At 40.1% G+C, this 27,421-nt stretch overlaps 2 protein-coding genes across 5 annotated transcripts; one reads left to right on the top strand and one right to left on the bottom strand.

The window, feature by feature from the left end:
• Positions 1 to 1,952: 1,952 nt before the first annotated feature.
• Positions 1,953 to 5,683, bottom strand: them4 (thioesterase superfamily member 4). 3 transcript variants are annotated; one of them, XM_061218537.1, is made up of 6 exons: positions 5,218 to 5,677; positions 4,799 to 4,991; positions 4,496 to 4,658; positions 3,681 to 3,791; positions 2,754 to 2,878; positions 1,953 to 2,452 (listed from the first exon to the last, which is right to left on the bottom strand). In XM_061218537.1, the coding sequence occupies exons 1-6, from the start codon at positions 5,353 to 5,355 to the stop codon at positions 2,409 to 2,411; spliced, it is 774 nt and encodes a 257-aa protein (XP_061074521.1). In that variant the 5' UTR covers positions 5,356 to 5,677; the 3' UTR covers positions 1,953 to 2,408. The 3 variants fall into 3 exon arrangements, with proteins under 3 accessions (XP_061074521.1, XP_061074522.1, XP_061074520.1); XM_061218538.1 differs by having other exon boundaries at positions 1,953 to 2,878; positions 5,543 to 5,683; XM_061218536.1 differs by having other exon boundaries at positions 1,953 to 2,878.
• Positions 4,995 to 27,421, top strand: LOC133109197 (cilia- and flagella-associated protein 141-like). 2 transcript variants are annotated; one of them, XM_061218540.1, is made up of 4 exons: positions 4,995 to 5,095; positions 26,485 to 26,525; positions 26,703 to 26,823; positions 27,151 to 27,421. In XM_061218540.1, exons 1-4 carry the CDS (start codon positions 5,054 to 5,056, stop codon positions 27,250 to 27,252), a joined length of 306 nt encoding a protein of 101 aa, XP_061074524.1. In that variant the 5' UTR covers positions 4,995 to 5,053; the 3' UTR covers positions 27,253 to 27,421. The 2 variants fall into 2 exon arrangements, 1 of the variants encoding a protein (XP_061074524.1); XR_009704713.1 differs by lacking the exon at positions 4,995 to 5,095 and adding an exon at positions 25,874 to 26,048.

Genomic DNA, 27,421 nt, shown 5'->3' with positions numbered 1-27,421 from the left:
ATTTCCCCCCCCCCCCCCCCATTCCCCAGATGCTCAAACTTGGCCATAAGTGGATCTGAATTTGAGGGATGATCCCAAGCGTTTGCTAATCTCCACATGCAGCTTTAATATAAAAAGCATGGCGTGAAATTGGCACACCCCCTTCTCTTCTCCAAACCGCTATCACCAAAGCCTATCTTGAGCTGTTCCTCTGCATCAGCCATCTGTAGGCCTCTACGGGTGTCCTAAATACCCTCACCTCACAACTAGATATGAGGGGCCTCCATGAGTATGGATATTCACAGCAGGTTACCACAGAGGCGCAGACAGCATGAGACACTAAAAACCACACCAGCCGGCCCAGACTCAAAGCACGATCAAGAGTGCACATCTGTCAATTCACACCTGTGGGTTTGCAGTTTCAAAATAACTGCAATTTGATCTCTTTACCTTCATATTAAATAAGTACCAGTGTTGCATGGGAATGTAGCCATCATCCATTATTAATGTTCATTGCATTACAATAATATAAAATTGAGACGCTAGTTTGTGCCAGCACAATTTACAGTTCTGATTACACGTGCAGGGTTCATTTCAATCAAGGAAACAATTTTACATACAAGTCAGGGGAAACCAACTATGAGAATGTACATACGTGTACAATTCTTTGTTGTAGACAGACAGCCTCACTGGGAACAAAACAGTGAATCATACTTTTACTCATTCATACCAACTTTATTATTGGTTTTGAATACCATGTGGTAGTCTTGAGTGAGTAACGAAGTGTTTGATCTGGTAGCGCTTCTGTTCAAAAGCCTTCTTGAATGAGCTGTGAGCCATCAGATGTGGACAATGTCTCAATTGTTACAGTAACATTCTGTCAGTTGTCACTGAAGAATTACTGGAACATCTCATTCATAAACTTAGAAGAAAAGAGCGAAGCGTGAGACAGGGGTGGAGATGAGATTCTTCTATCATCCCATCACAATTTGTTGATCACCTCTTCACTTCTCGGTGTGTATCTGACTTAATTCCATAGGTTTTTGAAACTGTTTAGGTTTGTCAGACAGTCTCAGGTCCTGGAAGGCCCCATACCAGAACATGTTATTCACCTGCAAGCTGAAACTTTCTTTATGTATGTGCACGTGACTTCTCACATGCACCCACACAAACTAACTTGATACAATGATGAAGACCTTCAACGGCGTGCAGAAACAACCATTGTATTGTGCAGAAATTAACTTCTCATGAGTCGTCATTTTATTTAAGTTTAATGCAGGCAGTACCTATGTAGTATGTATGTTTCATGCATGCACTAAACCAATAGGCCATATATAAGAGAGTGGACTTTTTCCTTTTCCACACCACACATCCCTTTGACTCTGGCATAATCTCCTGCAGAAGTTACAGCCCTATCTCCAGCACTGGCTTCTATCAAACTTAGCAGGTACGTGAAAGTTATTTGATAGCACCATCTCTTTAAATGTCTGTCTTGAGGTCCAAGTGCATCTGGAAGTTATTTGAAAGACACTGAGTTTACACTAGCAAAGAAAAAATACACAAGTGCGTTCTCGTGTTCTTTGCTAGTGTGAATTCAGTGTCCATCAGACCTGTACATAAATTAAAAATGCATTTTTGACCTCATGACTGAAATGCATAATCTCTTTTCCATGTACATTTGGGGTGGCATAATATGGAATTCACAAGTAAACCGTTGAGGTGGCGCTCAGATCACCTTGCCCTGCCCAGGCATAGTTCACCATCTTTTGGGCCTATCGCTCACGCTCCACCTCCCCGCTGGTGTGCCCCGCTCTGCCACTCACAAGTACCAGTCAATGATTATGAAGCGTTTTGCAAAACTTGCAACTGGGCAATAAACTAGTGTACATCTCTATTAGCTTAGAAATGCACTATGACTGGTCACACAGTAGTGTTTCCTTCACCATACAATCATAAGAAAACTAAGAAAAAAATGTATTTAATATTCTTTATTGACATTTATCATCATTTTGTTAGTCATTAAAAAAATCTCAATCAAAAGTAATCACTAAACCAATAATATTAACTCAACTTTATAGTTAATTACAACTCAAATAAAAAATACTTATAAATACATTTGGCAGTAATACAGTATATGCACCAGAAGAAAACACCCTTCATGTCTAGTAAATGTGCAAAAAGCATCAAGTAAAAACAGGAGTAATTAGCAATGTCTCTGCAGGAGTAACTGCAGAGACATTGGAGTCAACCGAAGAGGCATCAGGGATTACTGAGACACCAGGTGGATTTAATTCAACTGGTAGAGGTAAAGGTTGATTGATTGCAGTTAATGTGTATTAAAATTGACACTGGTTTTCGATTAGCACAAACACAGCACAAACACTGACTACGGCCATTGCTGTCCACAAATCGGGATTTTTTTTTTTGTCTCAGGCTCTTAGCAATTTGCCCACATTAAAAGAAATGAACAAGCCTGAAAATGAAGGAGAAGAAAAAAAAAACAAGAGACAGTCAGAGAGTGGAACAGATCAGCACACCCCAACCCTGTAGTAACGTGAAACAAGCCAGTCAAATAACTGTGAGATAAATAATGAGCAATTAGCACATACACACTTCTATTGGAGCCCCAAGCTGCATGCTTTATAGTACAGTGTGAAAGAAGCAGAGTGAGGGCTGTTTACAAAGAATGCAGACTATGAAGAGCACATAGTTCCTGAAAATCTATGTAATCCCAGCTATACAGCATGTGGGAGCCACATGTTGCTTTGCTGTACCTGTGGCCTCTGTGTGCAGCTTGGAGCCATCTGAGCTGGTCACCTGACAGGAGAGCAATATCTTCCGCCCCTCTGTTTCAACCAGGGAAGAGTGAACCAGAACTACACTTCCCAAAGCGATAGGGCTGAAGGGAAACAGGGAAATGGTTAGCTCCGACGACTTTCAAATTGCCAGTACAGTATGCAGAACTTAAATGACAATGACAATTTCCTAGGGAGTTCCTGTCTCATGAAAAAACCTCCGTTTACAATGATTATTTGCTCCAGTATATTGCCCATATTCCCCATTCTTCCCAATATTGTTTCAGTTTTAGTATATGTCTTTATTGATCAATTGATGGTTTTTGTATGGACTAATGGACAGACATGATATTTAGAGGGGTTTGGATGACCTCTGGCCTTTTACCTCTGGTAAAACAAGAGAATACTCTTTGTTTACAAGCAAAGTCACCTCCTCCACTCCCAACCCCGACCACAGCTGAGTGAGGCGATCAGCAACATGCATTGTTGAATATGGATGGTAACCATAATTAGGTAGTGTTATAACACTATTTACACTATAAGCACCTCTTAGCATGTGGGAACATGTTTTTGTATTTGTTATTGTAATGGTAGCTACTATTTTCAGACATTTCAGTATTTAACTATTCTGAGACAGCTTTGGAGTTGCTGTAAGGTGTATTTCTTCACTTTGAACGAGGTAGGCTATGGACTCCTATAGACTTTAAATCTGTATGCTAAGCTATAACTAGGTAAGTTATAAAGGTATATTTCCCAAAATGTTGGTGTATTCCTTTAAACTTATCCTTGGGCATCTGCAATAACTATACAACATGTATTGTTTGTTGGTTGATTGATAGAGAAGTTAACCAGTGGATCCCATTTACTTTACTGTTTGATAATTAACTGAATTACATTCACAGGTACCTGCGGTAATTGACGGTGAGGTTGGCAGTCATGGCAGGTCCAGAATGGTACACAGCATGCGTACCCGTCACAGAGTCTATTATGGTGGCTATTGCCCCTCCGTGGACGTACCTATGAATAAATGCACAGTTTATTGTGTGCTTCTAGGGAGCATTTCAGAATCAGAAACCAAGTTCACTTCTGGGGAGAAAAAATTTTGATAAATCTGTTATGATGAATATATCTCCTTTCAAGATTCATAATTTACACATGAGGTGCCGATATAGCCGCTAAGCTACAGTAAGGCTTACAGTGGCCCACAGCTCTGCAGGGTGATGCATGACGGCAGTGTCACCGTGGGAGGGAGTAGTCAGGATGGGAGAAGTCACTCAATGCACACCAGCAACTGCTCTGGCTGATCAGCATACTGCCATTGATGCATGAAGCGCAATGACTGAAGCTCAGCTGGTGGACAGCAGAGTGAGATTTTCAACACAGTGTTGCACTATGGACAGCAGGTAGCCTAGTGGCTAAGGTGCATGACTGGGGCTCAGAAGGTTGGTGGTTGTAGCCGCAATAAGATCCGTACAGCTGTTGGGCCCTTAACCCCCATTACTCCACTGGGATTATCCCCTGTGAACTGCAAGTCTCTTTGGATAAAAGTGACAAGCTAAATAAATTCTAATTTATAACTGGGCATTTCAAAAAGAAAAGAAATACACCAATAAATGTACCATTAGTAATTCTTGAGTTGGAAACATACTGTTGAGACAAATGTGACTGATCAGAACAGAGTTCAGAAATACTGTAAAATGAGGTCTTAAAATGGCTCTCACCCCGGGGGACCCTCCAGCAGATGCCCAGCCTGAAATACACAGACGCAGGTCTTCTCCTGCTTGTTGACAAAGACAACATACTCAAACCCTGCTCCCTGCTCCTCTATATTCCGGGTGAAGAGGCGGGCTTTGGCCTGCATGAACTTGCCGAGACACTGCCCCTCTGTTGATACAGAAGGACACAAACAAAAATGGCACACACGCACTCTCCCCCACAGTTTCATGTATAGACTGAAAAATGTAATCAACTGAGCAACTAATACAAAATGTTACAAAAGTGGGAACATTGATATTGTTTCATACCTGCAGCAAACTTCAGACTACGGTTATAACTGGCCAATCTCTTCCAGGGTCCCTTGATCTTCTCACCTTCCCCTGTTTCCACTTCACACATGCTGTTGTAATGCTCATACAATCTCTGCATCTCTGCGCTCCAAGAAGGGTTTGGTAAACTGTAGTCACGCGGCTGTGGGGATGAGAAAGGCCTTGGCGCCATCTGCTGGACATAAACGGTAGTTAGCTAGTGCCAGGTACACTGTACACTTGAGATTTCATAAAATGACGCTAAAACAGACGGACATGCCTAAATCATTTACAGAGGTACGCGTATGCAGACATACATTTTACACATACACTCAGCCGTTTCGTTACAATTGCGGTTTTAGTAGGCTACAGAAGGAACACTGCAACATGTCAGCATTATTGCACAATAATTCCCTTACCGTAACTGCACGAATACTCTGGATGGATGGCCGAGCGTAACATATGTTGGTCGGATGCTTACGCTTCAATATGTTTATGTGGAGCCCAGTCGATAATTTATGGCTCATTATTAACCGACGCAATGCCACGGTCAGCATGACTAATTAAAGTGCAGTTGTAAACCCGTGGTTTTTCGATTAGCTTGCTGATATTAGCTTCCCATGCACTTCACAGGTTAGCTATCTCACATTAGCTTTTGACCTACTCAGTTACCAAACCAACTTAGTTGAAATTATTCTCGGTTGCTATGGTAAAATGTGCGGGAATAAGTTACCACTTAATTACCACTTAATAACCACTTCAAGGCGAGCGCTCCCTCAAAACAATAGGTAGCATCACCGGTTGGGAAAGCAGATGACTTTCCATGAGGGACAGTGTCATTTATTCTGGGAGGTTCCATTTCGTGGGGGAGCGGCGAAAACGCGTAACTTTAGGTTATGTGATTCCGGTCCTGTATGCTCACTGGAGCTCCGTGAAGTTGGCAACAATTAGACTTCCTGTACAGAAGTTCCGGTTTCAACTTCCTGTGATTTTCCGTCAAAATAAGAGCTGCTGAGTAACGTTAAATAATGAGAACATAGTTACCGCGTTTGCTGCGCTTCCTCACATAATTACCATTGTTTAAATTCATTGCTGATAGAACTTACAAAAGTCAGCAAGCAACTAGCTTGCTATTTGACTAGTGACTATATTGTAGGCCAAGCATAAATTGCTTGACCCTGTCGGTTCAATAACTCCTCATTTGCATACCTGCTTACTGTTTGAAAAAAAAGTTGCCAAATATGAAGGGGCATACATTAAATCTATGTATAATATATATAAAATTATACATTTATTATCTAAAATCATGTTCCGAGCAATTGTTGCTGTATTTAGTGTGGTAAGGGCATGCAATGCCATTGACTGTCAATTCACAAGCAGCTCATTTGCATAGCTCATAACTCAAAAACTAGAAATTGTTTCAAAATGAAAAGGGGTATACATTTGTTAGATGGACCCATATCTTTAATATTCTACAGTCCTTTCTGCAAAATCCTGTTCTGAGCAATTGTTGCTGTGTTTCTAGTGTGGGGAGGCCATACATTGCCATAGACTGTCAATTGCCACCCAACTCATTTGCATAGCTGATAACTCAAAAACTATGAATTGTTTCAAAATGAAAGGGGGTATACATTTGTTAGCTGGACCCATATCTTTAATATGAAACAGTCCTTTCTGCAAAATCCTGTTCCGAGCAATTGTTGCTGTGTTTCTAGTGTGGGGAGGCCATACGTTGCCATAGACTGTCAGTTGCCACCCAGCTCATTTGCATAGCTCCTAACTCAAAAACTAGAAATTGTTTCAAAATGAAAGGGGGTATACATTTGTTAGCTGGACCCTTATCTTTAATATTAAACAGTCCTTTCTGCAAAATCCTGTTCCGAGCAATTGTTGCTGTGTTTCTAGTGTGGGGAGGCCATACGTTGCCATAGACTGTCAATTGCCACCCAGCTCATTTGCATAGCTGATAACTCAAAAACTATGAATTGTTTCAAAATTAAAGGGGGTATACATTTGTTAGATGGACGCATATCTTTAATATTCTACAGTCCTTTCTGCAAAATCCTGTTCCGAGCAATTGTTGCTGTGTTTCTAGTGTGGGGAGGCCATACATTGCCATAGACTGTCAATTGCCACCCAACTCATTTGCATAGCTGATAACTCAAAAACTATGAATTGTTTCAAAATGAAAGGGGGTATACATTTGTTAGCTGGACCCATATCTTTAATATGAAACAGTCCTTTCTGCAAAATCCTGTTCCGAGCAATTGTTGCTGTGTTTCTAGTGTGGGGAGGCCATACGTTGCCATAGACTGTCAGTTGCCACCCAGCTCATTTGCATAGCTCCTAACTCAAAAACTAGAAATTGTTTCAAAATGAAAGGGGGTATACATTTGTTAGCTGGACCCTTATCTTTAATATTAAACAGTCCTTTCTGCAAAATCCTGTTCCGAGCAATTGTTGCTGTGTTTCTAGTGTGGGGAGGCCATACGTTGCCATAGACTGTCAATTGCCACCCAGCTCATTTGCATAGCTGATAACTCAAAAACTATGAATTGTTTCAAAATGAAAGGGGGTATACATTTGTTAGTTGGACCCATATCTTTAATATTCTACAGTCCTTTCTGCAAAATCCTGTTCCGAGCAATTGTTGCTGTGTTTCTAGTGTGGGGAGGCCATACATTGCCATAGACTGTCAATTGCCACCCAACTCATTTGCATAGCTGATAACTCAAAAACTATGAATTGTTTCAAAATGAAAGGGGGTATACATTTGTTAGCTGGACCCATATCTTTAATATGAAACAGTCCTTTCTGCAAAATCCTGTTCCGAGCAATTGTTGCTGTGTTTCTAGTGTGGGGAGGCCATACGTTGCCATAGACTGTCAGTTGCCACCCAGCTCATTTGCATAGCTCCTAACTCAAAAACTAGAAATTGTTTCAAAATGAAAGGGGGTATACATTTGTTAGCTGGACCCTTATCTTTAATATTAAACAGTCCTTTCTGCAAAATCCTGTTCCGAGCAATTGTTGCTGTGTTTCTAGTGTGGGGAGGCCATACGTTGCCATAGACTGTCAATTGCCACCCAGCTCATTTGCATAGCTGATAACTCAAAAACTATGAATTGTTTCAAAATGAAAGGGGGTATACATTTGTTAGTTGGACCCATATCTTTAATATTCTACAGTCCTTTCTGCAAAATCCTGTTCAGAGCAATTGTTGCTGTGTTTCTAGTGTGGGGAGGCCATACATTGCCATAGACTGTCAATTGCCACCCAACTCATTTGCATAGCTGATAACTCAAAAACTATGAATTGTTTCAAAATGAAAGGGGGTATACATTTGTTAGCTGGACCCATATCTTTAATAAGAAACAGTCCTTTCTGCAAAATCCTGTTACGAGCAATTGTTGCTGTGTTTCTAGTGTGGGGAGGCCATACGTTGCCATAGACTGTCAGTTGCCACCCAGCTCATTTGCATAGCTCATAACTCAAAAACTAGAAATTGTTTCAAAATGAAAGGGGGTATAAATTTGTTAGATGGACCCTTATCTTTAATATTAAACAGTCCTTTCTGCAAAATCCTGTTCCGAGCAATTGTTGCTGTGTTTCTAGTGTGGGGAGGCCATACATTGCCATAGACTGTCAGTTGCCACCCAGCTCATTTGCATAGCTCATAACTCAAAAACTAGAAATTGTTTCAAAATGAAAGGGGGTATACATTTGTTAGATGGACCCTTATCTTTAATATTAAACAGTCCTTTCTGCAAAATCCTGTTCCGAGCAATTGTTGCTGTGTTTCTAGTGTGGGGAGGCCATACATTGCCATAGACTGTCAATTGCCACCCAACTCATTTGCATAGCTGATAACTCAAAAACTATGAATTGTTTCAAAATGAAAGGGGGTATACATTTGTTAGCTGGACCCATATCTTTAATATGAAACAGTCCTTTCTGCAAAATCCTGTTCCGAGCAATTGTTGCTGTGTTTCTAGTGTGGGGAGGCCATACGTTGCCATAGACTGTCAGTTGCCACCCAGCTCATTTGCATAGCTCCTAACTCAAAAACTAGAAATTGTTTCAAAATGAAAGGGGGTATACATTTGTTAGCTGGACCCTTATCTTTAATATTAAACAGTCCTTTCTGCAAAATCCTGTTCCGAGCAATTGTTGCTGTGTTTCTAGTGTGGGGAGGCCATACGTTGCCATAGACTGTCAATTGCCACCCAGCTCATTTGCATAGCTGATAACTCAAAAACTATGAATTGTTTCAAAATGAAAGGGGGTATACATTTGTTAGTTGGACCCATATCTTTAATATTCTACAGTCCTTTCTGCAAAATCCTGTTCCGAGCAATTGTTGCTGTGTTTCTAGTGTGGGGAGGCCATACATTGCCATAGACTGTCAATTGCCACCCAACTCATTTGCATAGCTGATAACTCAAAAACTATGAATTGTTTCAAAATGAAAGGGGGTATACATTTGTTAGCTGGACCCATATCTTTAATATGAAACAGTCCTTTCTGCAAAATCCTGTTCCGAGCAATTGTTGCTGTGTTTCTAGTGTGGGGAGGCCATACGTTGCCATAGACTGTCAGTTGCCACCCAGCTCATTTGCATAGCTCCTAACTCAAAAACTAGAAATTGTTTCAAAATGAAAGGGGGTATACATTTGTTAGCTGGACCCTTATCTTTAATATTAAACAGTCCTTTCTGCAAAATCCTGTTCCGAGCAATTGTTGCTGTGTTTCTAGTGTGGGGAGGCCATACGTTGCCATAGACTGTCAATTGCCACCCAGCTCATTTGCATAGCTGATAACTCAAAAACTATGAATTGTTTCAAAATGAAAGGGGGTATACATTTGTTAGTTGGACCCATATCTTTAATATTCTACAGTCCTTTCTGCAAAATCCTGTTCAGAGCAATTGTTGCTGTGTTTCTAGTGTGGGGAGGCCATACATTGCCATAGACTGTCAATTGCCACCCAACTCATTTGCATAGCTGATAACTCAAAAACTATGAATTGTTTCAAAATGAAAGGGGGTATACATTTGTTAGCTGGACCCATATCTTTAATAAGAAACAGTCCTTTCTGCAAAATCCTGTTACGAGCAATTGTTGCTGTGTTTCTAGTGTGGGGAGGCCATACGTTGCCATAGACTGTCAGTTGCCACCCAGCTCATTTGCATAGCTCATAACTCAAAAACTAGAAATTGTTTCAAAATGAAAGGGGGTATAAATTTGTTAGATGGACCCTTATCTTTAATATTAAACAGTCCTTTCTGCAAAATCCTGTTCCGAGCAATTGTTGCTGTGTTTCTAGTGTGGGGAGGCCATACATTGCCATAGACTGTCAGTTGCCACCCAGCTCATTTGCATAGCTCATAACTCAAAAACTAGAAATTGTTTCAAAATGAAAGGGGGTATACATTTGTTAGCTGGACCCTTATCTTTAATATTAAACAGTCCTTTCTGCAAAATCCTGTTCCGAGCAATTGTTGCTGTGTTTCTAGTGTGGGGAGGCCATACGTTGCCATAGACTGTCAATTGCCACCCAGCTCATTTGCATAGCTGATAACTCAAAAACTATGAATTGTTTCAAAATGAAAGGGGGTATACATTTGTTAGTTGGACCCATATCTTTAATATTCTACAGTCCTTTCTGCAAAATCCTGTTCCGAGCAATTGTTGCTGTGTTTCTAGTGTGGGGAGGCCATACATTGCCATAGACTGTCAATTGCCACCCAACTCATTTGCATAGCTGATAACTCAAAAACTATGAATTGTTTCAAAATGAAAGGGGGTATACATTTGTTAGCTGGACCCATATCTTTAATATGAAACAGTCCTTTCTGCAAAATCCTGTTCCGAGCAATTGTTGCTGTGTTTCTAGTGTGGGGAGGCCATACGTTGCCATAGACTGTCAGTTGCCACCCAGCTCATTTGCATAGCTCCTAACTCAAAAACTAGAAATTGTTTCAAAATGAAAGGGGGTATACATTTGTTAGCTGGACCCTTATCTTTAATATTAAACAGTCCTTTCTGCAAAATCCTGTTCCGAGCAATTGTTGCTGTGTTTCTAGTGTGGGGAGGCCATACGTTGCCATAGACTGTCAATTGCCACCCAGCTCATTTGCATAGCTGATAACTCAAAAACTATGAATTGTTTCAAAATGAAAGGGGGTATACATTTGTTAGTTGGACCCATATCTTTAATATTCTACAGTCCTTTCTGCAAAATCCTGTTCAGAGCAATTGTTGCTGTGTTTCTAGTGTGGGGAGGCCATACATTGCCATAGACTGTCAATTGCCACCCAACTCATTTGCATAGCTGATAACTCAAAAACTATGAATTGTTTCAAAATGAAAGGGGGTATACATTTGTTAGCTGGACCCATATCTTTAATAAGAAACAGTCCTTTCTGCAAAATCCTGTTACGAGCAATTGTTGCTGTGTTTCTAGTGTGGGGAGGCCATACGTTGCCATAGACTGTCAGTTGCCACCCAGCTCATTTGCATAGCTCATAACTCAAAAACTAGAAATTGTTTCAAAATGAAAGGGGGTATAAATTTGTTAGATGGACCCTTATCTTTAATATTAAACAGTCCTTTCTGCAAAATCCTGTTCCGAGCAATTGTTGCTGTGTTTCTAGTGTGGGGAGGCCATACATTGCCATAGACTGTCAGTTGCCACCCAGCTCATTTGCATAGCTCATAACTCAAAAACTAGAAATTGTTTCAAAATGAAAGGGGGTATACATTTGTTAGATGGACCCTTATCTTTAATATTAAACAGTCCTTTCTGCAAAATCCTGTTCCGAGCAATTGTTGCTGTGTTTCTAGTGTGGGGAGGCCATACATTGCCATAGACTGTCAATTGCCACCCAACTCATTTGCATAGCTGATAACTCAAAAACTATGAATTGTTTCAAAATGAAAGGGGGTATACATTTGTTAGCTGGACCCATATCTTTAATAAGAAACAGTCCTTTCTGCAAAATCCTGTTACGAGCAATTGTTGCTGTGTTTCTAGTGTGGGGAGGCCATACGTTGCCATAGACTGTCAGTTGCCACCCAGCTCATTTGCATAGCTCATAACTCAAAAACTAGAAATTGTTTCAAAATGAAAGGGGGTATAAATTTGTTAGATGGACCCTTATCTTTAATATTAAACAGTCCTTTCTGCAAAATCCTGTTCCGAGCAATTGTTGCTGTGTTTCTAGTGTGGGGAGGCCATACATTGCCATAGACTGTCAGTTGCCACCCAGCTCATTTGCATAGCTCATAACTCAAAAACTAGAAATTGTTTCAAAATGAAAGGGGGTATACATTTGTTAGATGGACCCTTATCTTTAATATTAAACAGTCCTTTCTGCAAAATCCTGTTCCGAGCAATTGTTGCTGTGTTTCTAGTGTGGGGAGGCCATACATTGCCATAGACTGTCAATTGCCACCCAACTCATTTGCATAGCTGATAACTCAAAAACTATGAATTGTTTCAAAATGAAAGGGGGTATACATTTGTTAGCTGGACCCATATCTTTAATATGAAACAGTCCTTTCTGCAAAATCCTGTTCCGAGCAATTGTTGCTGTGTTTCTAGTGTGGGGAGGCCATACGTTGCCATAGACTGTCAGTTGCCACCCAGCTCATTTGCATAGCTCCTAACTCAAAAACTAGAAATTGTTTCAAAATGAAAGGGGGTATACATTTGTTAGCTGGACCCTTATCTTTAATATTAAACAGTCCTTTCTGCAAAATCCTGTTCCGAGCAATTGTTGCTGTGTTTCTAGTGTGGGGAGGCCATACGTTGCCATAGACTGTCAATTGCCACCCAGCTCATTTGCATAGCTGATAACTCAAAAACTATGAATTGTTTCAAAATGAAAGGGGGTATACATTTGTTAGTTGGACCCATATCTTTAATATTCTACAGTCCTTTCTGCAAAATCCTGTTCCGAGCAATTGTTGCTGTGTTTCTAGTGTGGGGAGGCCATACATTGCCATAGACTGTCAATTGCCACCCAACTCATTTGCATAGCTGATAACTCAAAAACTATGAATTGTTTCAAAATGAAAGGGGGTATACATTTGTTAGCTGGACCCATATCTTTAATATGAAACAGTCCTTTCTGCAAAATCCTGTTCCGAGCAATTGTTGCTGTGTTTCTAGTGTGGGGAGGCCATACGTTGCCATAGACTGTCAGTTGCCACCCAGCTCATTTGCATAGCTCCTAACTCAAAAACTAGAAATTGTTTCAAAATGAAAGGGGGTATACATTTGTTAGCTGGACCCTTATCTTTAATATTAAACAGTCCTTTCTGCAAAATCCTGTTCCGAGCAATTGTTGCTGTGTTTCTAGTGTGGGGAGGCCATACGTTGCCATAGACTGTCAATTGCCACCCAGCTCATTTGCATAGCTGATAACTCAAAAACTATGAATTGTTTCAAAATGAAAGGGGGTATACATTTGTTAGTTGGACCCATATCTTTAATATTCTACAGTCCTTTCTGCAAAATCCTGTTCAGAGCAATTGTTGCTGTGTTTCTAGTGTGGGGAGGCCATACATTGCCATAGACTGTCAATTGCCACCCAACTCATTTGCATAGCTGATAACTCAAAAACTATGAATTGTTTCAAAATGAAAGGGGGTATACATTTGTTAGCTGGACCCATATCTTTAATAAGAAACAGTCCTTTCTGCAAAATCCTGTTACGAGCAATTGTTGCTGTGTTTCTAGTGTGGGGAGGCCATACGTTGCCATAGACTGTCAGTTGCCACCCAGCTCATTTGCATAGCTCATAACTCAAAAACTAGAAATTGTTTCAAAATGAAAGGGGGTATAAATTTGTTAGATGGACCCTTATCTTTAATATTAAACAGTCCTTTCTGCAAAATCCTGTTCCGAGCAATTGTTGCTGTGTTTCTAGTGTGGGGAGGCCATACATTGCCATAGACTGTCAGTTGCCACCCAGCTCATTTGCATAGCTCATAACTCAAAAACTATGAATTGTTTCAAAATGAAAGGGGGTATACATTTGTTAGTTGGACCCATATCTTTAATATTCTACAGTCCTTTCTGCAAAATCCTGTTCCGAGCAATTGTTGCTGTGTTTCTAGTGTGGGGAGGCCATACATTGCCATAGACTGTCAATTGCCACCCAACTCATTTGCATAGCTGATAACTCAAAAACTATGAATTGTTTCAAAATGAAAGGGGGTATACATTTGTTAGCTGGACCCATATCTTTAATATGAAACAGTCCTTTCTGCAAAATCCTGTTCCGAGCAATTGTTGCTGTGTTTCTAGTGTGGGGAGGCCATACGTTGCCATAGACTGTCAGTTGCCACCCAGCTCATTTGCATAGCTCCTAACTCAAAAACTAGAAATTGTTTCAAAATGAAAGGGGGTATACATTTGTTAGCTGGACCCTTATCTTTAATATTAAACAGTCCTTTCTGCAAAATCCTGTTCCGAGCAATTGTTGCTGTGTTTCTAGTGTGGGGAGGCCATACGTTGCCATAGACTGTCAATTGCCACCCAGCTCATTTGCATAGCTGATAACTCAAAAACTATGAATTGTTTCAAAATGAAAGGGGGTATACATTTGTTAGTTGGACCCATATCTTTAATATTCTACAGTCCTTTCTGCAAAATCCTGTTCAGAGCAATTGTTGCTGTGTTTCTAGTGTGGGGAGGCCATACATTGCCATAGACTGTCAATTGCCACCCAACTCATTTGCATAGCTGATAACTCAAAAACTATGAATTGTTTCAAAATGAAAGGGGGTATACATTTGTTAGCTGGACCCATATCTTTAATAAGAAACAGTCCTTTCTGCAAAATCCTGTTACGAGCAATTGTTGCTGTGTTTCTAGTGTGGGGAGGCCATACGTTGCCATAGACTGTCAGTTGCCACCCAGCTCATTTGCATAGCTCATAACTCAAAAACTAGAAATTGTTTCAAAATGAAAGGGGGTATAAATTTGTTAGATGGACCCTTATCTTTAATATTAAACAGTCCTTTCTGCAAAATCCTGTTCCGAGCAATTGTTGCTGTGTTTCTAGTGTGGGGAGGCCATACATTGCCATAGACTGTCAGTTGCCACCCAGCTCATTTGCATAGCTCATAACTCAAAAACTATGAATTGTTTCAAAATGAAAGGGGGTATACATTTGTTAGTTGGACCCATATCTTTAATATTCTACAGTCCTTTCTGCAAAATCCTGTTCCGAGCAATTGTTGCTGTGTTTCTAGTGTGGGGAGGCCATACATTGCCATAGACTGTCAATTGCCACCCAACTCATTTGCATAGCTGATAACTCAAAAACTATGAATTGTTTCAAAATGAAAGGGGGTATACATTTGTTAGCTGGACCCATATCTTTAATATGAAACAGTCCTTTCTGCAAAATCCTGTTCCGAGCAATTGTTGCTGTGTTTCTAGTGTGGGGAGGCCATACGTTGCCATAGACTGTCAGTTGCCACCCAGCTCATTTGCATAGCTCCTAACTCAAAAACTAGAAATTGTTTCAAAATGAAAGGGGGTATACATTTGTTAGCTGGACCCTTATCTTTAATATTAAACAGTCCTTTCTGCAAAATCCTGTTCCGAGCAATTGTTGCTGTGTTTCTAGTGTGGGGAGGCCATACGTTGCCATAGACTGTCAATTGCCACCCAGCTCATTTGCATAGCTGATAACTCAAAAACTATGAATTGTTTCAAAATGAAAGGGGGTATACATTTGTTAGTTGGACCCATATCTTTAATATTCTACAGTCCTTTCTGCAAAATCCTGTTCCGAGCAATTGTTGCTGTGTTTCTAGTGTGGGGAGGCCATACGTTGCCATAGACTGTCAGTTGCCACCCAGCTCATTTGCATAGCTCCTAACTCAAAAACTAGAAATTGTTTCAAAATGAAAGGGGGTATACATTTGTTAGCTGGACCCTTATCTTTAATATTAAACAGTCCTTTCTGCAAAATCCTGTTCCGAGCAATTGTTGCTGTGTTTCTAGTGTGGGGAGGCCATACGTTGCCATAGACTGTCAATTGCCACCCAGCTCATTTGCATAGCTGATAACTCAAAAACTATGAATTGTTTCAAAATGAAAGGGGGTATACATTTGTTAGTTGGACCCATATCTTTAATATTCTACAGTCCTTTCTGCAAAATCCTGTTCAGAGCAATTGTTGCTGTGTTTCTAGTGTGGGGAGGCCATACATTGCCATAGACTGTCAATTGCCACCCAACTCATTTGCATAGCTGATAACTCAAAAACTATGAATTGTTTCAAAATGAAAGGGGGTATACATTTGTTAGCTGGACCCATATCTTTAATAAGAAACAGTCCTTTCTGCAAAATCCTGTTACGAGCAATTGTTGCTGTGTTTCTAGTGTGGGGAGGCCATACGTTGCCATAGACTGTCAGTTGCCACCCAGCTCATTTGCATAGCTCATAACTCAAAAACTAGAAATTGTTTCAAAATGAAAGGGGGTATAAATTTGTTAGATGGACCCTTATCTTTAATATTAAACAGTCCTTTCTGCAAAATCCTGTTCCGAGCAATTGTTGCTGTGTTTCTAGTGTGGGGAGGCCATACATTGCCATAGACTGTCAGTTGCCACCCAGCTCATTTGCATAGCTCATAACTCAAAAACTATGAATTGTTTCAAAATGAAAGGGGGTATACATTTGTTAGTTGGACCCATATCTTTAATATTCTACAGTCCTTTCTGCAAAATCCTGTTCCGAGCAATTGTTGCTGTGTTTCTAGTGTGGGGAGGCCATACATTGCCATAGACTGTCAATTGCCACCCAACTCATTTGCATAGCTGATAACTCAAAAACTATGAATTGTTTCAAAATGAAAGGGGGTATACATTTGTTAGCTGGACCCATATCTTTAATATGAAACAGTCCTTTCTGCAAAATCCTGTTCCGAGCAATTGTTGCTGTGTTTCTAGTGTGGGGAGGCCATACGTTGCCATAGACTGTCAGTTGCCACCCAGCTCATTTGCATAGCTCCTAACTCAAAAACTAGAAATTGTTTCAAAATGAAAGGGGGTATACATTTGTTAGCTGGACCCTTATCTTTAATATTAAACAGTCCTTTCTGCAAAATCCTGTTCCGAGCAATTGTTGCTGTGTTTCTAGTGTGGGGAGGCCATACGTTGCCATAGACTGTCAATTGCCACCCAGCTCATTTGCATAGCTGATAACTCAAAAACTATGAATTGTTTCAAAATGAAAGGGGGTATACATTTGTTAGTTGGACCCATATCTTTAATATTCTACAGTCCTTTCTGCAAAATCCTGTTCAGAGCAATTGTTGCTGTGTTTCTAGTGTGGGGAGGCCATACATTGCCATAGACTGTCAATTGCCACCCAACTCATTTGCATAGCTGATAACTCAAAAACTATGAATTGTTTCAAAATGAAAGGGGGTATACATTTGTTAGCTGGACCCATATCTTTAATAAGAAACAGTCCTTTCTGCAAAATCCTGTTACGAGCAATTGTTGCTGTGTTTCTAGTGTGGGGAGGCCATACGTTGCCATAGACTGTCAGTTGCCACCCAGCTCATTTGCATAGCTCATAACTCAAAAACTAGAAATTGTTTCAAAATGAAAGGGGGTATAAATTTGTTAGATGGACCCTTATCTTTAATATTAAACAGTCCTTTCTGCAAAATCCTGTTCCGAGCAATTGTTGCTGTGTTTCTAGTGTGGGGAGGCCATACATTGCCATAGACTGTCAGTTGCCACCCAGCTCATTTGCATAGCTCATAACTCAAAAACTATGAATTGTTTCAAAATGAAAGGGGGTATACATTTGTTAGTTGGACCCATATCTTTAATATTCTACAGTCCTTTCTGCAAAATCCTGTTCCGAGCAATTGTTGCTGTGTTTCTAGTGTGGGGAGGCCATACATTGCCATAGACTGTCAATTGCCACCCAACTCATTTGCATAGCTGATAACTCAAAAACTATGAATTGTTTCAAAATGAAAGGGGGTATACATTTGTTAGCTGGACCCATATCTTTAATATGAAACAGTCCTTTCTGCAAAATCCTGTTCCGAGCAATTGTTGCTGTGTTTCTAGTGTGGGGAGGCCATACGTTGCCATAGACTGTCAGTTGCCACCCAGCTCATTTGCATAGCTCCTAACTCAAAAACTAGAAATTGTTTCAAAATGAAAGGGGGTATACATTTGTTAGCTGGACCCTTATCTTTAATATTAAACAGTCCTTTCTGCAAAATCCTGTTCCGAGCAATTGTTGCTGTGTTTCTAGTGTGGGGAGGCCATACGTTGCCATAGACTGTCAATTGCCACCCAGCTCATTTGCATAGCTGATAACTCAAAAACTATGAATTGTTTCAAAATGAAAGGGGGTATACATTTGTTAGTTGGACCCATATCTTTAATATTCTACAGTCCTTTCTGCAAAATCCTGTTCCGAGCAATTGTTGCTGTGTTTCTAGTGTGGGGAGGCCATACATTGCCATAGACTGTCAATTGCCACCCAACTCATTTGCATAGCTGATAACTCAAAAACTATGAATTGTTTCAAAATGAAAGGGGGTATACATTTGTTAGCTGGACCCATATCTTTAATATGAAACAGTCCTTTCTGCAAAATCCTGTTCCGAGCAATTGTTGCTGTGTTTCTAGTGTGGGGAGGCCATACGTTGCCATAGACTGTCAGTTGCCACCCAGCTCATTTGCATAGCTCCTAACTCAAAAACTAGAAATTGTTTCAAAATGAAAGGGGGTATACATTTGTTAGCTGGACCCTTATCTTTAATATTAAACAGTCCTTTCTGCAAAATCCTGTTCCGAGCAATTGTTGCTGTGTTTCTAGTGTGGGGAGGCCATACGTTGCCATAGACTGTCAATTGCCACCCAGCTCATTTGCATAGCTGATAACTCAAAAACTATGAATTGTTTCAAAATGAAAGGGGGTATACATTTGTTAGTTGGACCCATATCTTTAATATTCTACAGTCCTTTCTGCAAAATCCTGTTCAGAGCAATTGTTGCTGTGTTTCTAGTGTGGGGAGGCCATACATTGCCATAGACTGTCAATTGCCACCCAACTCATTTGCATAGCTGATAACTCAAAAACTATGAATTGTTTCAAAATGAAAGGGGGTATACATTTGTTAGCTGGACCCATATCTTTAATAAGAAACAGTCCTTTCTGCAAAATCCTGTTACGAGCAATTGTTGCTGTGTTTCTAGTGTGGGGAGGCCATACGTTGCCATAGACTGTCAGTTGCCACCCAGCTCATTTGCATAGCTCATAACTCAAAAACTAGAAATTGTTTCAAAATGAAAGGGGGTATAAATTTGTTAGATGGACCCTTATCTTTAATATTAAACAGTCCTTTCTGCAAAATCCTGTTCCGAGCAATTGTTGCTGTGTTTCTAGTGTGGGGAGGCCATACATTGCCATAGACTGTCAGTTGCCACCCAGCTCATTTGCATAGCTCATAACTCAAAAACTATGAATTGTTTCAAAATGAAAGGGGGTATACATTTGTTAGTTGGACCCATATCTTTAATATTCTACAGTCCTTTCTGCAAAATCCTGTTCCGAGCAATTGTTGCTGTGTTTCTAGTGTGGGGAGGCCATACATTGCCATAGACTGTCAATTGCCACCCAACTCATTTGCATAGCTGATAACTCAAAAACTATGAATTGTTTCAAAATGAAAGGGGGTATACATTTGTTAGCTGGACCCATATCTTTAATATGAAACAGTCCTTTCTGCAAAATCCTGTTCCGAGCAATTGTTGCTGTGTTTCTAGTGTGGGGAGGCCATACGTTGCCATAGACTGTCAGTTGCCACCCAGCTCATTTGCATAGCTCCTAACTCAAAAACTAGAAATTGTTTCAAAATGAAAGGGGGTATACATTTGTTAGCTGGACCCTTATCTTTAATATTAAACAGTCCTTTCTGCAAAATCCTGTTCCGAGCAATTGTTGCTGTGTTTCTAGTGTGGGGAGGCCATACGTTGCCATAGACTGTCAATTGCCACCCAGCTCATTTGCATAGCTGATAACTCAAAAACTATGAATTGTTTCAAAATGAAAGGGGGTATACATTTGTTAGTTGGACCCATATCTTTAATATTCTACAGTCCTTTCTGCAAAATCCTGTTCAGAGCAATTGTTGCTGTGTTTCTAGTGTGGGGAGGCCATACATTGCCATAGACTGTCAATTGCCACCCAACTCATTTGCATAGCTGATAACTCAAAAACTATGAATTGTTTCAAAATGAAAGGGGGTATACATTTGTTAGCTGGACCCATATCTTTAATAAGAAACAGTCCTTTCTGCAAAATCCTGTTACGAGCAATTGTTGCTGTGTTTCTAGTGTGGGGAGGCCATACGTTGCCATAGACTGTCAGTTGCCACCCAGCTCATTTGCATAGCTCATAACTCAAAAACTAGAAATTGTTTCAAAATGAAAGGGGGTATAAATTTGTTAGATGGACCCTTATCTTTAATATTAAACAGTCCTTTCTGCAAAATCCTGTTCCGAGCAATTGTTGCTGTGTTTCTAGTGTGGGGAGGCCATACATTGCCATAGACTGTCAGTTGCCACCCAGCTCATTTGCATAGCTCATAACTCAAAAACTATGAATTGTTTCAAAATGAAAGGGGGTATACATTTGTTAGTTGGACCCATATCTTTAATATTCTACAGTCCTTTCTGCAAAATCCTGTTCCGAGCAATTGTTGCTGTGTTTCTAGTGTGGGGAGGCCATACATTGCCATAGACTGTCAATTGCCACCCAACTCATTTGCATAGCTGATAACTCAAAAACTATGAATTGTTTCAAAATGAAAGGGGGTATACATTTGTTAGCTGGACCCATATCTTTAATATGAAACAGTCCTTTCTGCAAAATCCTGTTCCGAGCAATTGTTGCTGTGTTTCTAGTGTGGGGAGGCCATACGTTGCCATAGACTGTCAGTTGCCACCCAGCTCATTTGCATAGCTCCTAACTCAAAAACTAGAAATTGTTTCAAAATGAAAGGGGGTATACATTTGTTAGCTGGACCCTTATCTTTAATATTAAACAGTCCTTTCTGCAAAATCCTGTTCCGAGCAATTGTTGCTGTGTTTCTAGTGTGGGGAGGCCATACGTTGCCATAGACTGTCAATTGCCACCCAGCTCATTTGCATAGCTGATAACTCAAAAACTATGAATTGTTTCAAAATGAAAGGGGGTATACATTTGTTAGTTGGACCCATATCTTTAATATTCTACAGTCCTTTCTGCAAAATCCTGTTCAGAGCAATTGTTGCTGTGTTTCTAGTGTGGGGAGGCCATACATTGCCATAGACTGTCAATTGCCACCCAACTCATTTGCATAGCTGATAACTCAAAAACTATGAATTGTTTCAAAATGAAAGGGGGTATACATTTGTTAGCTGGACCCATATCTTTAATAAGAAACAGTCCTTTCTGCAAAATCCTGTTACGAGCAATTGTTGCTGTGTTTCTAGTGTGGGGAGGCCATACGTTGCCATAGACTGTCAGTTGCCACCCAGCTCATTTGCATAGCTCATAACTCAAAAACTAGAAATTGTTTCAAAATGAAAGGGGGTATAAATTTGTTAGATGGACCCTTATCTTTAATATTAAACAGTCCTTTCTGCAAAATCCTGTTCCGAGCAATTGTTGCTGTGTTTCTAGTGTGGGGAGGCCATACATTGCCATAGACTGTCAGTTGCCACCCAGCTCATTTGCATAGCTCATAACTCAAAAACTAGAAATTGTTTCAAAATGAAAGGGGGTATACATTTGTTAGATGGACCCTTATCTTTAATATTAAACAGTCCTTTCTGCAAAATCCTGTTCCGAGCAATTGTTGCTGTGTTTCTAGTGTGGGGAGGCCATACGTTGCCATAGACTGTCAATTGCCACCCAGCTCATTTGCATAGCTGATAACTCAAAAACTATGAATTGTTTCAAAATGAAAGGGGGTATACATTTGTTAGTTGGACCCATATCTTTAATATTCTACAGTCCTTTCTGCAAAATCCTGTTCCGAGCAATTGTTGCTGTGTTTCTAGTGTGGGGTGGCCATACGTTGCTATTGACTGTCAGTTGCCACCCAGCTCATTTGCATAGCTGATAACTCAAAAACTATGAATTGTTTCAAAATGAAAGGGGCTATACATTTACTCTATATACCCATATCTTTAATATTCTACAGTCCTTTCTGTGAAATCCTGGAAACAATTGGCTAAATGATTCCATTATAAACACATACCTGTCATTTTTAATCAGAACAGTACCCAAAAAAATAATTCTTGCAGTCCCCTCTACTGCAACTATTTGTTAGCCAGGAACTGTATAGTTTGTACTGCAAGACAATTGAGGTCTTGCCAAATTTACCAAATTTAAAAAGAAATTGGTGGAGATTTAAATTTGTCCTTCTTCCAGTGAATTTAGATTTGTTACATTGGACCATGATTCATATTACAATGGAACATTGCAGGATATTAGAGGGAAAAATATTTAAAAGCAATATTAATGGATTCACTGAAGCACCACAACTCATCTTTATTAGCAGTTCTTGACCGTCTCTCACTCTATTTATCTTTACAGTATTTTGGCATTACAGGAAAACTACATCCAGTGAATTTGGTTTTTGAATATGCTCACCAATGTCCTTCCTTTCCAGGTCAGTTAGATGGGAGCAGCTTTGGACTTTACGTTTGTGTTTTCAAAAAGTATAATACTTGATAGTAATCAGTTAAATTGCAGTCCAAGTAAAATGCGAAAGGTTGTCCTGGATGACTTAACTTAAAATTAAATACTCATTAGAATTAGAACCAACAGTAAATCCTCCTTACAATTAAGGCCTCGGTTTGTTTCCAAGTCCCATTTGTGTCCCTACTTACTTCCCACTGCCATATTGTCATTTTTTTCCCCCTTGTCTTCATCACAATCATACTGCAGCGCTGAGACACCCCCCACATACTGCCCCAGGACCACCACCTCCTTCATCTGCACCCTGCCAATCTCACACACATTCAAAACCCATCACATGAACAAATTGTTCATAATTAATTGTTAATTGTTTTATCTGACCATCATTGTCACCCGTAAGCCAGCCAGAGGAGAATGGGCCCCCCACTTAAGTCTGGTTCCTCCCAAGGTTTCTTCCTTCTCCACCTTGGAAGTTTTTCCTTGCCACTGTTGCCCTAGGCTTGCTTTTGTGGGGGGAAAGGCTGGGGCTTGCGCTAAAACTGTGTTTCTCAACTCTAGTCTTGCCGGAAGGTTTTTGTTGTAACCAGAAACTGAAACAACTAATTTAATAACTGAACCAATCATACCACCAAAAATGCCCTAAATTAAATAAATCAATTAATAAATTCCTGGTTGAGAAGCACTGCTCTAAAGCATGTACTGACAAATATAGCGTGAAATGTGCAACACAAATAAAGTTGATTTGACTTTAATTTCATTGTAAAGTTGCATGGTTTGGGTTTATCCCTGGGTATATAGGTCTATAATGAGCAGCATGTGAATTGACAGTCTATAGCAATGAATGCCCACCCTGCACCTGACACACAGCAACAATTGCTGTGAACAGGATTTTGCAGAAAGGACTGTTTCATATTAAAGATATGGGTCCAACTAACAAATGTATACCCCCTTTCATTTTGAAACAATTTCTAGTTTTTGAGTTATGAGCTATGCAAATGAGCTGGGTGGCAATTGACAGTCAATAGCAACGTATGGCCACCGCACACTAGAAACACAGCAACAATAGCTTGGAACAGGATTTTGCAGAAAGGACTGTAGAATATTAAAGATATGGGTCCAAGTAACAAATGTATACCCCCTTTCATTTTGAAACAATTCATAGTTTTTGAGTTATCAGCTATGCAAATGAGTTGGGTGGCAATTGACAGTCTATGGCAACGTATGGCCTCCCCACACTAGAAACACAGCAACAATTGCTCGGAACAGGATATTGCAGAAAGGACTGTTTCATATTAAAGATATGGGTCCAGCTAACAAATGTATACCCCCTTTCATTTTGAAACAATTTCTAGTTTTTGAGTTATCAGCTATGCAATTGAGCTGGGTGGCAATTGACAGTCAATAGCAACGTATGGCCTCCCCACACTAGAAACACAGCAACAATTGCTCGGAACAGGATTTTGCAGAAAGGACTGTTTCATATTAAAGATATGGGTCCAGCTAACAAATGTATACCCCCTTTCATTTTGAAACAATTCATAGTTTTTGAGTTATCAGCTATGCAAATGAGCTGGGTGGCAACTGACAGTCAATAGCAATGTATGGCCACCCCACACTAGAAACACAGCAACAATTGCTCGGAACAGGATTTTGCAGAAAGGACTGTTTCATATTAAAGATATGGGTCCAACTAACAAATGTATACCCCCTTTCATTTTGAAACAATTTCTAGTTTTTGAGTTATGAGCTATGCAAATGAGCTGGGTGGCAATTGACAGTCAATAGCAACGTATGGCCACCCCACACTAGAAACACAGCAACAATTGCTCGGAACAGGATTTTGCAGAAAGGACTGTAGAATATTAAAGATATGGGTCCAACTAACAAATGTATACCCCCTTTCATTTTGAAACAATTTCTAGTTTTTGAGTTATGAGCTATGCAAATGAGCTGGGTGGCAATTGACAGTCAATAGCAACGTATGGCCACCCCACACTAGAAACACAGCAACAATTGCTCGGAACAGGATTTTGCAGAAAGGACTGTAGAATATTAAAGATATGGGACCAACTAACAAATGTATACCCCCTTTCATTTTGAAACAATTTCTAGTTTTTGAGTTATGAGCTATGCAAATGAGTTGGGTGGCAACTGACAGTCTATGGCAATGCATGCCCATACCACACCTGACAGACAGGTGGCAAACAGTTTTTATTGAAATTTGTGCACAATTGTATATTCTCTGCAAATACATCACAATCATATCCAACTGTATTAATTTAACAATTAAAATTGACAAAATTACAGTTCAAAAATAATTTTATTCACCGAACTTTTATTTTGATAAATACGAACCGGAAGTCTCCAATTGTGGCCAGCAACATTTGCCAACTTCACGCAACATTTGCCAACTTCACGCAGCTGATCACAGCGACAGTGTGCATGCAGTTTTTACCCAGTGCATATTAGCTAATTAGCTGTAAACACCAACACTGACTCATAGATTGTATCACAGTACGGTTTACATAGGGACACGTTTCTCAAGAAATGTAGCCAAAATTTCACCAGGGGAAATTCAGTATTTAAGGCCAGAAGTTGTTATGAAATCCAGAAATAGATACGGCCCTCGTTGCCCACCTCTGCACGTGTCCGTCGGGTTGACGGTGAAGGTGACTAGGATAGGAGCTTGACTCCAAGTAGCCTACCTTTCGCTGCGGCCTGGAGCATGGGGCGATAGAGGTAGACCTAGGTCTACGAGACATTTTGGTCGTAGTCCGCTAGGTGCTGTCAGTCAGTTAGGCTAATTTACATCAGATGAAGATCAGTGAATAATACGCGCACATCCCATCTCACGTTATCTAGCTAAGCCAAGGATGCACAACTCCGGTTCTGGAGGGTCGGTCTGCATGCAGGTTTTCATTCCAACCAATTACCCTTAGTTTGTTTTCTGACAAGTCTATACACTTTGCTGGTTCACTCCTTTACTAGAGCACAGTAACATATATAGGATACATTTGCAGTCTGTGTCTGTAGCAGATGCTCATACAGATATCAGATCAAGATATGATTGAGTAATTAAGAGCAGAAGTTGGCACAAAATCCTGAAATGGATCGGCCCTTCTTGTGCTCCCCTGAGCTAAGCTTGATCTTTCCCCGATGCTGCGGCACTCGCTCCATTGGAAAACAATAGGATATCTTAATCTATTTACTGCACATGTTAATACATATAGCTACACGTGACCAGGAAAACACCTACTCTGAAAACAGTGCAAAAACAATACTTTGTTACATGCTATTGCACTATTGTAACTCTGTTGCCATGTCAACGGAGGAGCATGACGGCTACTCTGTCACATTAGCTGACTAATGCTGGCTAACGTTAAACATTTTTTTAGATTATTGATAGAGAGGTAGCTAGTAATCAAAAGTTAAATATCGCTTGTTGTAAACGTTAGCTAGCATAACGTTACATGTCCAAAGAAGAGAGAAGACCCAGACGAAGGTAATATCGATTACCTACCCACATAAGACATCGTTAACGTTAGCCTAGCTAACTTTAGATAGATACCCTGCTGTAAAATCCAGCTGTGCCAGCTTTTAAATTGAGGTGTTTAAGCTGGGTATGAACTGGTGCTTGTCTGTTTCAAAACGTAGCTGGAGCTGGTCCATGTTAAGCTGGTCTGAACTGGTCAACCAGCTAAACCATTTCGAGCTGGGAGCTGGTGTGAACTGGTCAACCAGCTACCAGCTGTTTCAAAACCTTTTTCAAAAACTTTCAACAAGATAGCTAACTTAGATAGAAAATAATGCTAAGACGTTCGCATTCGTTAGCTAACGTTACTGTGGTAAAGTTGATGATAGAGCTACCTAGTGTAATTATTTTATTTAATATCAATCGTTCTTTCTAGTAACGTTTTTCTTGTTTCTTTATTTTGCAGAAGAACGCAGCGATGACAGAGTCCGTAACAGAACTGAACAGGTCTGTAACTGTAAATAAACTTGAAATATAGTGTTGTGAGAGCCCAGGCTAAGTGGTAGTTGTATGAATAATTTACTCTTGAAAGAGCCACCGCTGCCCTTATCTCGGCATTCCTTTGATTGTGTGGGGACTTTTAAACTAATAACAAACCACTAATTTCATCCTGTTTTGTCTAAGGGAAGTAGTTCAGAAGATGAAAACAGTGAGCTGGGTCCAGGCAGAATCAGCTCAGTCCCAAAGAGGGATGCAGCCAACATTGGAGAGAGAGACTACTCTGGGGAACAAAGCGCTGACCATGGTGGGCGAACATGTGAAGTGATTATGCGAGTGTTGGAAAGTGGAAACTGGGAGAAAGACCATGAAAAATACAAGCAGAGTTGGATGTTGTGGTGTTCACCAACGCCCACATGAAAAATGCTTAATGTTGACCCTATTGAACTGGTTATAAGCGAGGTAAATTTGCAACTTCAGATTCAGTTTGCATCAGGTTGGATTGGGATTTATGAGATTATGAATTAGTCTATGGATCACTAAGTAGTAGTAGTATTATAAACCACACAACAGTACAATATGCACTTTCTCGTACTGAAATGAATGAACAAATGAATAATGTCGCCCCCTGTAGGTGCGCAGAGCGGCGCTGCAGGATCTTCTGAAGCAGGAGCAACAGCAATATGCCATGGAGCTGGCCCTGATTGGAAAAGCCTTTTACAAACAAAGAATATAAACCCAGGAACCCCACACTCACACACTTCTCATAAAATTCTCTCTTTCACTTATCCCTTGCATCAAACCAGTAACTGTCCAACCTGTATAGAATGTCAGATTTTTATTGAATTCTATTATATTTATTATTTATTTAATAACAGTGTGAGAAAATAAAATTTATCCAAGAT

The sequence above is a fragment of the Conger conger genome, chromosome 1, assembly GCF_963514075.1.
Source record: "Conger conger chromosome 1, fConCon1.1, whole genome shotgun sequence".
NCBI classification, from domain to species: domain Eukaryota; kingdom Metazoa; phylum Chordata; class Actinopteri; order Anguilliformes; family Congridae; genus Conger; species Conger conger.
Note: the sequence above shows the minus strand (reverse complement) of the source record. Positions and strands in the feature narration are given on the sequence as shown.

Excerpts from the sequence above, each read along its gene's own strand:
- LOC133109197 (XM_061218540.1), top strand. The coding sequence starts at position 5,054 with ATGACGCTAAAACAGACGGACATGCCTAAATCATTTACAGAG. Across the intron at positions 5,096-26,484 it reads TGCCTAAATCATTTACAGAG|AAGAACGCAGCGATGACAGA; the intron begins GTACGCGTATGC and ends TTTATTTTGCAG. Across the intron at positions 26,526-26,702 it reads TCCGTAACAGAACTGAACAG|GGAAGTAGTTCAGAAGATGA; the intron begins GTCTGTAACTGT and ends GTTTTGTCTAAG.
- them4 (XM_061218536.1), bottom strand. The coding sequence starts at position 5,355 with ATGCTGACCGTGGCATTGCGTCGGTTAATAATGAGCCATAAATTATCG. Across the intron at positions 3,792-4,495 it reads CTGCTGGAGGGTCCCCCGGG|GTACGTCCACGGAGGGGCAA; the intron begins GTGAGAGCCATT and ends ATTTATTCATAG. Across the intron at positions 2,879-3,680 it reads CTCACCGTCAATTACCGCAG|CCCTATCGCTTTGGGAAGTG; the intron begins GTACCTGTGAAT and ends GTTTCCCTTCAG.